Here is a 12,410-nt window from a genome sequence, read left to right on the forward strand (position 1 = left end):
ACAACACACAAATAAGCATGTATGTGCCATGCATGCGTGTACACACACACACTCACAGTGCAGGGAGGATTTGAGGACACAGCATGCAACTATGTTTTGGGTTTGGGGAGAGTAAAGGATTATTGATTAAGTAGGGCAGTGGCCAGATGTACCGACACACTGTAGTAAAATTCAACGATAGCAACAGTAACAGTAACATTTGTGCAGAGTGAGAGCTTTGACATTGAGTGCTTTCACTTCCCTCCATCAGTAATGGCCTTTCTAATGTGTCTCTCTGAGGCCTTTTCATTCATGTCTAATAGACTGTAGGTCCATCAGTGTGTCCGCACAATAAATGATTTCTCTTCTGTGTCAACATCACAAATCCCAGGTCTCTGCTGCTCGTCTATAGGCCATTTTCCATCTCTTCGTTCGCTTCGGCCGTTTGCTTTTCCTGCCCGTCAAACATCTCACTCTGCCTCCTTTTCCTGTCTCCGGTTACTTTTTCCCCTCTCAGCATTCATGTTGTGTTCTCATCTCCCTTTTTTTTTTACTCAATTTTCAGGGAGGAAAAATGAAAGCCATGCAGTGGTTGTTTTAACAGCCTGGATTCAGAAGCTCAGTGTAGACGAAGCAGAAGTTTAACTGGACCATGCTTAAGACCGTGTTTGTATACATAAGACTGAGCATATAAATGGAGCTGGCAGGACCAGGGAGCAGGACCAGACTCAGGAAGGAAGGAGCTCCACTCGAATTAATCTCCACTGGACGACCCAGTAAAGGAGCAGAGCCATTTTTGGGAGCAAGGAGCCATCTCCTAGGTGAGTACCATGGCAACAGCCAACGTGGGCCCCAGCTTTCAGAGCTGTCCTTTTCAAGCGCCCGATCAAAAGTGGCAGGCCAGGTTTTTTGTTATGTGGCGTCTCTTACTCACTCTCCCTCTCTCTCATGGCCATTCTTCTGCCTCTCCTTTTCTCTCCCTGCATGACATGGTCCTGGCCTCGTTCACCAGGGAGGCTGTGAGAAAATTGCAGAGGGCGAGTGTCTGTGGGAAAATGTTGCCAGACAACACAGGGGTATGTGACAGTGAGGGAGAACGAATATCGCCTGTGTGGGACAAACCGGGGACAAACAACTTGTATAGATCATCGAGGCTACTTTTTTTTTCATTCTTTTTTACACAAATGTAGATGTGATGTTAAATAAAATAGCCTTGAAACTGACTGCATCATCAGGCTCTAGAAACCTGTTTATCTCAGTCTTAGATGCACCCTTCTTTCTTGTGACCCTCAAACATGTTTGCTTATTTTTTACTCTGTTTACATGTATGTTTACGTATGTATGTCTCCTCTTGTCTCTATTTTCAGCCACATTGGTGGCATGGCTGTTGACATGGCAGTAGTCTGCTGATTGGTTTGGCCCAGACTATTTGTTTAATTTCTCACCATTACTGATATTAGTTTTGCATACCAAGGCAGCTGTTAATTACTTTGATGTCTTATATCATACAGATGATTCTTAAGGTAAAGATACGGTGGGTGTAGTTTGAGTCGTGGAAAACAATTAAAGAATTACTCTTCATCCACAAATGACAGCTCTGGCATCAGGTGCGACGTTGGGGTTTATTACATTCATAGAACAGTGATTACCTGTAATGTTACAATGTGGAGTGGTCACTAAAATAACATCAGTCAAAGCTTATTAAAAGGTCTGTCCACATCACAAAACACATGCTGAATAATTCACTCTCTTAGCCATAAGGGTAGTAGACACATACAATAAGTGCTCCTCTGTTTATACAGCAACACAGAGCCACCTTGTGGTTAAATGAGGAAATCCATACAGAGAGATGGGGAGGCCATTGCGTAGACTGAGATTATATAGAGTTACATGGATAGTTTTCCATTTGGAGATGGGTATTAATAGAAGACACACAGGATGTAAACTAATGAACTAGAAGTGCACACTCGGAAAGATTTATCACCTGCATTTCCTTAAATTCGTAGCCTTCACGTTCTCCCTGACTACCCCGTCTAACGGGTGTTCATGAGTGACTGCAGCCAGTCGAGGTGGCGTGACACTTTCTGGAAGATGTAACCTCTGCTACAGTCAGACCCTTCTGGCTGACTCACCACCCCTGTGAGAAAGAAGACCTGCCGGTACAGGGTGAACAAGGGGCTGCCGGAGCTCATGCTGCAGTCGGCGTTGGTCCGGGCAGCAGTGCAACCCATCTTATTGGTTATCAGGTTGGGGTGAGTCTCCAGACACTGAGGCAGCTGGTTGTACGCCAGTTGGTTAAGGGTCAGTACCCCAGTAAACGCAGATGAGCCTATGGGATCTTTCCATCCAGCGATCACGGCGGGGAACTCTCCTGCCATCAAGATGCTCTCAGCAAAGTCTCTTTCTGGCAGACAGGCAGCAATCATGTCCCTCTGAATCGTGATGCGGTCGCGGAGCTCAATCATAGCCAAGTCATTTTCGGGACGACCCACCACATAACGCGGGTGGATGTGGACTATCCTCACTTGCCGTACCAGCTCTCCATTTTCATAGGCGGTGCTGCGCTTGCCTGAGGAGGCACAGGTAAGAGCAAGTCATTCAGGATGAAAGTGGTTATCAAGCTCATGCAACATGTATACATTAAAGAGCTGTAATAATTGGTCGATTTAGTGATCGATTGATTGATAGAAAATAAAAAAAATATTTTGACAATTCGATTATTAGTTTAGTAATTTTCTTCATAAAAATGCCAAACATTTGCAGCCACTCTGAATATGTTTAGAAATTGCAAGGGAAGTGTTTCTCATGATTTTCTGATATCTTGTAGAATAAAAATGAATAATTTGCTATAATAATAATGCTTCTATTAATTTATTTTTAGAGACTTTAATCCAAATGTGGCCAACATTCCTTACATCCTTGTTACTGACTGAACTAAATTATGAACTTCGAACCTAAAATACTCAATTCAAATGCATACTTGCATGGGACACATTGACTTCCATTCAGTTTATCAACAGTTTGGGATTTTTATTTCAAGTGATCTTATATTTGTTCTCAAAGGAGAAATTAACATGCATTGGAAAAATAATGAACCGTGTGAGCTACAATTCTGGACTCTGGTTAGCCATTTCCTGTTTTATTTTGAAATGAAGTTGCTAATGTGTCGGTTGCTTTAACTTCCTGTGTTTCCATTTTTATTTCTAGCATGACTGTGCACAACCTCTCCTTTACCTTTGTCTGCTGATTTGATCCTGCACCTATATCTAACTGCACTCTAGCTGCTTTCCTTCTTTTATACAGTAGATGTAAAAATTCTCAAGTTACTTTTAATAAAGTAATTGGGTAACTTTATACTTTCCTCTAGTTGCACAGATGTGAGTGTGTGTGTGTTTTGTCGACTCACCAACAACCACCTCGAAAGTGGGGTATTTGTTGGCGCACTGAGCTGAAGTCAACACCATGTTCTCCTTCAGAATGACTCCACTGCAGAAGCCTGGCGACGCTGAGCTCCTCAGGAGAGCCTGCAAACAAAAAAAAAGCAAGACCCTTCATTATGATGAACATGAAGAAAATGTTTGCTGTGTGAAAGACACATAAAGCAGTGCCTGTTAAGTGTCACTGTGTGTGTGTGTGTGTGTGTGTGTGTGTGTGTGTGTGTGTGTGTGTGTGTGTGTGTGTGTGTGTGTGTGTGTGTGTGTGTGTGTGTGTGTGTGTGTGTGTGTGTTCCTACCTGCCAGGGACACTCCGCAGAATTACAGGCAATTCCTTCAAAGTTGCTTTTGGCATTGTTGGTCTGTCTGGCATCCCACTGTCTCAGATCGTTCACCTTACCACAGGGGTGTGTGACTGAGAGAACAATATAAAATGGTTATGATTGCTTTTCTCTCATTGGTTTTGTTTCTCCCTTCCTTGACCCTGGAAACACACTAACCTGCAGGCTCACACGTATCCTTTTTCGTTGTGCTGAGCTTCCACCCGCGCGCGCAGGAACACTGGTAGGACGTGTAGCCTGGCTTACAGAACTGGGAGCAGCCCTTGTCCTTTTCCAGGGTGCACAGCGTCTCATCTGCACCGTGGAAACAGAGAGGAGAGGGTTGCAGCGCTCGCACACCGGGTGAAAAGTAAACTAAAACACACAACTCGCTGGCATCTCCTTCTCACCGTTTTCGCAGTGGACCCCGGAGAAGCCCGACTTGCAGACGCAGTCGTAGCCTCCCACGCTGTCTGAACACATGGCTCCATTCTTGCAAGGCTTCTCTGCACACTGGTCTCCGTCTAAACACACAAAGCAAGTCTGAGAAGATCTAATGCACCACTAATGACTGGAAAATCATTTTTTACCACAGCACTTACCGATATAGACGGACCAGAAGATATCCTGTAAGAGAAAATACACAAGAGGAGCGCAGTTGAAGTCCAGTGCAGACAGTAGGCTGTAGACAACAGGCGAGGTAGGACTTCAAAGTGAAATGCGAGGGCTCACCGTGCGATACGAGTCCTGGAAGAACCTTCTGGCCTCCTCGTAGTTGCACACCTTCTCCATGCAAGCTTGCTCAAGGGTGGCGGCGCGGCTGCTGCCGTCAACAGCTCTCTTCTGGCGGTAGATCACTGAACTCGCCTGCTGCTTATCCAAAAACACTGGAGAGAGCCAGTTCATGTCTCAGCTGGTTCATACACAACAGACTAAACTACAGACACTGATGCAGAGTTCATCATTGGTGGTGCAGAAAATTTACAATATGCATATTTATAGCTGTTAATCAACTACTCATATTTAACAAATCTTTCAAGCAAATAATTAATAAAAAATCCACATTGCTAAATGTGATTATCTGCTGCCTTTCTCCCTGTTTTAACATTGTAAAATCAATAAGTTAAGGTTTTGGAGTGAAATTGTGACTGCCATTTCAGTATTTTGTGATGTTTTATATTCCAAAAAAAATAGATCAATTCTCAAAAAAATAACTGATAATGAAGAGAACAATTGGCTGCAGCCATATACTGATTAATCAATATAATATACAGTGTTCATCATAGAGATATCAAACAACATTTTAAATTATAACCCTCCCTCATTCTGTATCTTGAGTGCCTTGAAATACAGGCAAAAAGTAAATGCAACCAGTAAACACAACTAAATCATCTTGTTTGAATTTAAAGCTTCTGTTTGATCCATTCAATAGTTTCTTGTCTTGTGCAGAGGAGAAACTGACATGTCAAACCCTAGATGCTGCCATCTTGACCTCCTTAAATTCCTCACTGCTTTTTCCTCTCTCTCTTTCTACATCTTTGTATTTTTGGGCTCTGCAGTCTCATCTGCGTCCATGCTGGCCTCCTCACCTGTGTGGGGGGTCTGGATGGCGGCCATGGCCCCCGCTAGCAGACACAACAGAGTGGCGAATGTGTTGGAGGAGCCCATGGTGACACTGAACTGTGACCCAGATCTGAGTCAAGCTGTTGGTGGAGCAGGGATGAGTGTGTAGCCTACTCCTAGAAAAAGACAAACAGATTTTAGAGGAAGAGATTGAGGAACAAACGTGTTATCTAGTTTCTTTTAATGTTGCAATACGACCACACATGACACACAAATTAAGAAACTTGCTTTTACAAAGGATGGTGTCTGATAGTTATCACAAAGAACTTGGTCTTCTATTGCACTTAATGTAGTAGGCCTATGACAATTATTCCCTTTTTGTTGGCAGGAACTTGTATGTTTATTATGCTGATTATTAGGGAGTTCCTAGTATTTAAAAATGTAACCATTCTTCAACCTTTTACGATCACAGCTACTACCAGGTCAAAAACGCAGTTCATTAGACTTTGTAACCATAAAGTCAGAATGACTAAAAGAGATATTGACCCAAAGTACAGAGGCACAAACATGGGAGATATTTGAATTTTATCAAATGTTCCCTTTATTTGTGACAATAAAGGAAACATAGGACTCTATGGTATAGTAACACCTTTTGTGTAGAAAACATTTTGGAGTCATTGTCAGAAACATGAACCAGATTTGCAGTTGTTTCCCTCATATGTAAATATACCATCATACCTAAATATATCAATGAGTAATTTGTTAATGTTGTGTGATGATTAAATCCAATATAGACAAAAGCACACCTAAAGTAGTGCTAGTAGTTCATATCTCAAAGGGTTTAACATCATCCAAATGACTGAGTTTCTATTCTGTTTCCTGTTCTGAATCAACTGGCTTTTCACACTTTCTAATCAGTTATTGGTTGATAAATGGTACTTGACAAAAGGTTGCCTGCAATTATAAATAATGATCATAGGTTCTACAATAATCAAACCTGCAAAGTTCTGGAGCAGGATTTACAACAAGGTGGCAACTCAGAGGTGGGTCTGTAAACATTGGTTAATAACATACAGCCTATCTCTTTATCAATTGTTCCTCTTTAAAATTAGTAATGTGTTATAGTGTAGCCTACAATATTTCTATGGGATGATGCAGTGACCGACTTCATTGTGCATTATCAAAGGTGACTGCGCAGTTTCCCTGCCCATAATGCCCATCGTTGTATTTGCAGCATCACTGGGCCTCACAGTGTCTTTGATTGTAAACAGTAAACAATCAGGCCTCCTACTGTTGTCTGTTGTTGTCTTTCGGTTCTTACAGTGACTGAGTCCAATATTGTAGCAACAGCTGCCGGCCTGACGCACAACACTGTGTTTGCACAAGGTTAAAGGGAAGCCTTTGCTCTCCTGTCTGTGAGGTTGTGCAGCCACAAATAGCATTAGCTCATGTTGTGTTACTGTTACACAACAAAGATAAGGATCAACAGCCGTTAAACACGCTGCAGTTGGACACGCGGTGCTCGGTGTCCACGAGCTGCTGCGATGTTATACCTGCATGAAAACACTGAAATTATGTACAGCCTATAATTATCAGCCCGAGACTGTGTCTGTGCGGCTCACCTCCGCAGACCAAGATGCGCTGTGGTACAATACAACAATAACAATAACACAACCGTAACAATAACAATAACAACAGCAGCAGCAGCAGCAGCAGCAGCAGCAGTGATGTTTGGTACCCACCTCTCCGGACAGAACCACAGCACCGACACGCCTTGTTCCCTCGAAACACGTCCTGGACGGATCAGGCCTGTGGATGAAAAGTAACGGGTAATGATCACATCCAAGCCTCCCACTCCCTGTTTACTGCTCGGAGTGGGTGCACGTACAAAAAGGAGCCACCAGGGAGCGCTACAGCACCGAGGACGCTCACTGCGCAGTTCAGTGTGGTGGCCTGCAGGGCCACACCATACATCCATGGGCCACACTCACATGGATCAACACAAACACTGCTGGAAGAGGTCAGTTACACAGATATGTGATAAGAACCCCAGACATGGGAAACTTTTGAAATACTAAAATAGGAAACAAATATTTGAATATTTAGTGTGAATAAAATGGTACGGACAACAAAAAAATAAAGGTAAAGTAAATCAAACATGAAATAAAGTCTAGGCTAACTTACTCCACCTCCAAGACTATACTCTGACTTTTTTTGTTACGTCCATCTTATGATTGTTGTTGCTATATTATTTTCACTGTTTGTAGATGTATGTATATGTAGCCTATGTATGTATGTGTATGTATGTATGTATGTATGTATGTATGTATGTATGTATGTATGTATGTATGTATGTATGTATGTATGTATGTATGTATAGGCTATGTAGGCTATGTAGTATAGTATATGGTTGATTGTTAATTTGATTAGCATTGTCTTTGTCTTAACATGAAAAAAGTAAAAAAAAAAAAAAGAAAGAAAAAAAAGAAATGTATCATATAGGCCTATTTTATTGTTACTTAATTGACTCTAAAACTGCTAAAGGAATCCATTGATACATCTTGGGGGTCAGCAGATGGTTAAACTGACAGGAAAGATGGGGAAAATATTTGTCATAGAAATTATTTTCCTGAAGGACACATTCACCTTTCAGGGATGTTTGAATTACAATCTTTGATTGAACTAGTGGGAAACTATCTTGTTCATCTCCCCTTTTTACAGTGGCCTATTTTTCTAAGGAGACGTCACTGTTATTCTCCCCAACTGTGTGAGGGGAATCAGGGACTCCTCTGATTTGCACACAAACAAATTGGGACGCTATCCACTGTAATCAATAAGAGAAGCCTAACTGCAAACAAAAACATGTCAGTCTAGACAACAGCAAACAGCCAATGTCCAAATTGGGGCTCTACATAAATCGGCTAGAGCAGACAAGTCAAAATCAAAGTGGACAGGAGGATTAGATGGAAAGTGTTGAGAGACTGGGAGCAGAGATGCTGTGAAGTCTTTGGCAAAGTGCAGAATGAGTAAGAGTCAAAACAAACAAAGGTTGTTGCATATTTTAATTCAAAATGTGGATTCTATAAGTTTATTCCTGGTAGAAACAACAGACACACATACACACACAGTGATGAGTGCTGCTGAAACCAGGCCATCAAGGCCATGCTTTCCAAATCCAAAGTCGCTCCTCAGTGGCCTTATTTCAATGGGATTGTTTGTGAGAGCAATGTAATTTGCAGACAGGGCCGTGGGGCTTTAGTCTCAGCTGCAGTCGTGTTAACTGTCTCCATTTCCCAAGTCTAATAACGGAGGTTTTTTATAAGAGCTTGCTCAGACCAGCTGGTCCCTGGTGCTGGACAAGGGCAGGAACTGGTCTGCCCAGTCCGAGGAGACTTACCCCGGGGTGGAGGAAGAGCCTGCCCCAGCCTGCGGAGCAGCAGCCAGATGTGTAAATTAGTGAGATGGTGTTAATTTCCCTTGTGATTGTGTGTGGTCTGGGGTGAAATACAAAGTTGAGTCTATGCATGTCCCCACACGTGCCCATGTTATATATCGATTGTGCACCTGTGTTTGAGTGTTACTGTACATGCTGGCTTGCAACCAGCACAATAGTACATATACCCCCCCCCCCAAAAAAAAAAAAACAATCCATCTACCATCCCATTCTCCCAGTAATGTTTTATTCAACGTCCTGCTCTTGTACTGTCTCTCACCCTCTCTCTCTTTCACTGCTGCTCCCATTTCTTCCCAGTCCTCTCATTATTCTTTGAGTGCCGCCTCTAAATTGGACGAGAGCAGGAGAGAAAGAGTGGTACGGCGCTCACGTGTGACCTCGGTGACCCGTTCCTCTTCAAATCCAGGGTCCAATTTTACAGGCACACTAAACAAACAGCTCAGCCATCTCAGAAGGCATCCATAATTAATGCCACCTGATACTCGACAAGTTTCTGATGGATTTAACAGCCTGGGAGACTAAATCCCCGGGACTCCCTATATGTTGGGGTCTCCATTATTCTCCTCTGGAATTCATCAAGGATGGCAATTTCTATCAGTCCGTCTATCCAGCATAACCTGGCCCTTAGTGTTGTTCCCAAATACATCTGCATTTTTCACCAGTGTTGCATTCAGGCTCTCATGTGCAAGGATCACATACAATTAACTGGAGAATTAGACAGCTTCAATGTCACCCTGATCAGCTTAGCAACAGACCATAATTGTCAACATGGCACAAATACAAATTAGTTAACATGTTTAAAGCAGAAACACGTGTTTGATTTTGCACGTTTTGTCCACGTGACGGTTCATTTCAGGTCCCTGTGTGTAATGATGATGTAATGGATTAATAACACACAAACACAGCCGCCCTTAGAAACACATACACACGCAGACACACTCTAATGACCTACACAGACCTTTTCTCTGACCTCACACACACATATTGCTGCCGATACACACACAACAACCATAACCTGCCCTGGTTTGGCTGTGAAGAGTGAACACCACAACATTACACTTACACATCAAAAATACTCTCACACACACGTACAGTATCTGTTGCCCTATATTGAATCCAGCTGCAAACATCAGCCGACACAAAACGCAATCAGGCTTATATCAAAGCGCCAGAAGATTGCGTGTAATTGAATTTGTGTGACAAGGACCTATGATGATGTTGTATTAAGTACTGGTGAGCAGACAGGCACTGACCCTGTGGGGGTCTTTCACAGCTACGCGAGCTGCTCTTGAAGAATCACCGTCCTCTGTCCCACATTTCTCCATGATCAATTCACGTCAGCAGGCCATATTTTATTTAACACTTAATCGTGGCGCTCCCCTCCCCGCGTCCCCTGAAGCTCATTTGTTCACATATAGGAGAAAAAGAATCAAGAGCACGTGATCGCTCCTTCTTCCACTTTTCTCGCCCACTCCTTCACTCCTTCCTTCGCTTTTCTCCATCTGATTTCTGCAGAAACAGGTTGGCCATTACTGGATGGTGTCGTAATTAATTCCTCTTTTCTTATAACACCCTCCGTCTGATTGGCAGAGGAGGCTAGATATGTAGACTTTGCACAAGCTCGGTGACTCTTGAGTTTTATTTCCTTCCAAAAAAATCAGATCTTTCTCTCTTTCTTTGTGCAAAACTCTTAAAGCCAGTCTGCCCTCAGGTCCTTGTTGCAGCCAGCCACACGTGCCACCTTTAAGATGATGTACAGCATCTCACCGAGAGAGAGCAGAGTAAGGCAGAGCTCAGTGTGGTTCTGTTTGCTCAGACCTGTGAAGTGGTGGCTTAGGTCTCTGGTTGTGCTGAAAAGGCAGAGCAGAGGCACAGCTGACAGCTCTTTAAATGGACATGATGTTTCACTGCACTCGTGCCAGAGCTGCTCTGATGTCGACTTTCTGCGCATACAGCAACTCCTAAAAAGCCCAAAGGAGTCTGTAAATCATTCATAGTGAGAAGAATGAAAAATGTCCATTCACTACTCACTACATCCTATGAAAAACCACTATACCCCTCATGGCTTGAAAGTTTTTCTTGAACCATCTTCATGAGGATTCACAAAATTCCCTGTGCAAAGAAAGAAGAGCACATAAGAAAAAACTTTTCATGAACACAGCAGTTGGTTGGAATACTGAGGTTTAAAATCAATAGTGTAAAAAAAGTAAAAGTAAAGCCCCCTACTGTATATATTCAGGTAAAGTATCAGGTATTCAAGTATCAAAACAGCAGCACAATGGCTCCTGTGGCGGTTTTTATTAGGATGAAATTCCATAATTGCTGAATTGTTATTATAATGGTTGTATTAAACTATGAGCAGCACAGTGCTATAGCCGACAGTCAAACTAAATTGAACCACTCAATATACTATTGGTGGATTCTTATTCTTTTTTTATGGCCCATACAGACAGGTGAGAAATGGAAGGAAGAGAATTAATGAGAGTAAAGAGAACTATGATGATTATTAAGTTATTAAATGGACTTGGACATGAATTGTTCTTATGCATACAGTCTTTTCTTCCATTAGAAACAAACAATAAGACAATATTTTGTAGCTATACGTGAAAGTGAAAATGAAAATGAAAATCACAGTCGGCTGCAGCCCTGCTGCTGCAGTGTCAACGAGATGTGTGATGAACCAGAAGCTGTAGTGTCTCAAAAAAGCAATAATTGTGCTTTTCAGAGTCAGCCTTGTGCTCATTAGCACATCTTAGCTTATGATTCAGACAGTTCACACTGCATGGCAAATGAGACTGAGTCCCAACCCCCCACTCCCACACACACACACACACACACACACACACACACACACACACACACACACACACACACACTGCACGTGTCCAATCACATGTATCTATACTGTATGTGAGGTGCATGATATGCAAAATATGCTTGTTGATGTGTTGAAGATACAAGACATGAGAGACACACTGACAGATGAACACAACATGACAAGGGTAAACACACTGTCATTCTTCACAGTCAGCTTAATCCTCCATTTATATTTTTTTCATCTGTCTCCCAGTCGGTTTTATTGGTTCAGTGTTGTTAAACGGGAGCACGTTCCTCTCTCTGGGTATCCCTCCACCTCCCTCCAGTCACCGTCTCTCTCTCCCTCACTTTCTGCTCTCTACAGTGCCCTTGCTCCCCATCTACCTTCCTTCTTTCCCTCCCTCTCTCCTCCTCCTCTCTCCTCCTTCCCCCGCTGCGCTCTCCACTCGCTCTCATTCCCCCTCGCTCACACACTCAGGCAGCATCCTCCCCTCTCCACTTCTACCTTCACACTCACCTCTCCGCGCCTCCCTCCGCTCCTCTCGCCTCCTTCCTTCTCCGTCACATACTAACACATATCACCTCTCGCATCTTCCCCCCCTGTCTGTTGCCTTCCTCTTCCCTCTCCATCCTCACTCTCTCCTCCATCTATTCCCATTCCTCCCTTCCTTCTCACACACTCAACCTTGCTGTCTCGCGCAAATGCACGCGTGTACACACTCATGCTGATTGGCACCCAAGGACAGAGCACCCTCTCTCCCAAACCGGCTACCAGGCAGTTTGCTCGCGTGGCCAGGCTTCTTGACACTGAGCACAGCTGAGGAAGAGGACAAGGACGGGACC

At 43.2% G+C, this 12,410-nt stretch overlaps 1 protein-coding gene across 1 annotated transcript; it reads right to left on the bottom strand.

Moving 5' to 3' along the window:
• Positions 1–1,582: 1,582 nt before the first annotated feature.
• Positions 1,583–7,190, bottom strand: proza (protein Z, vitamin K-dependent plasma glycoprotein a). Its single transcript, XM_083978176.1, has 9 exons — positions 7,039–7,190; positions 5,323–5,472; positions 4,466–4,620; positions 4,336–4,360; positions 4,144–4,257; positions 3,914–4,048; positions 3,713–3,828; positions 3,386–3,503; positions 1,583–2,548 (listed from the first exon to the last, which is right to left on the bottom strand). Exons 2-9 carry the CDS (start codon positions 5,399–5,401, stop codon positions 2,013–2,015), a joined length of 1,278 nt encoding a protein of 425 aa, XP_083834302.1. The 5' UTR covers positions 5,402–5,472; positions 7,039–7,190; the 3' UTR covers positions 1,583–2,012.
• Positions 7,191–12,410: the final 5,220 nt, after the last annotated feature.

The sequence above is a fragment of the Trachurus trachurus genome (assembly GCF_905171665.1).
Source record: "Trachurus trachurus genome assembly, chromosome: 8".
Taxonomy (NCBI): Eukaryota; Metazoa; Chordata; class Actinopteri; order Carangiformes; family Carangidae; genus Trachurus; species Trachurus trachurus.

Bases quoted from the DNA above. Each gene is read 5' to 3' on its own strand.
- proza (XM_083978176.1), bottom strand. From the start codon at position 5,401: ATGGGCTCCTCCAACACATTCGCCACTCTGTTGTGTCTGCTAGCGGGG. The intron at 3,829-3,913 runs GTTAGTGTGTTT...TTGTTCTCTCAG, and splicing joins GGATACGTGTGAGCCTGCAG to TCACACACCCCTGTGGTAAG. The intron at 2,549-3,385 runs GTGAGTCGACAA...GTGCCTCCTCAG, and splicing joins CACTTTCGAGGTGGTTGTTG to GCAAGCGCAGCACCGCCTAT.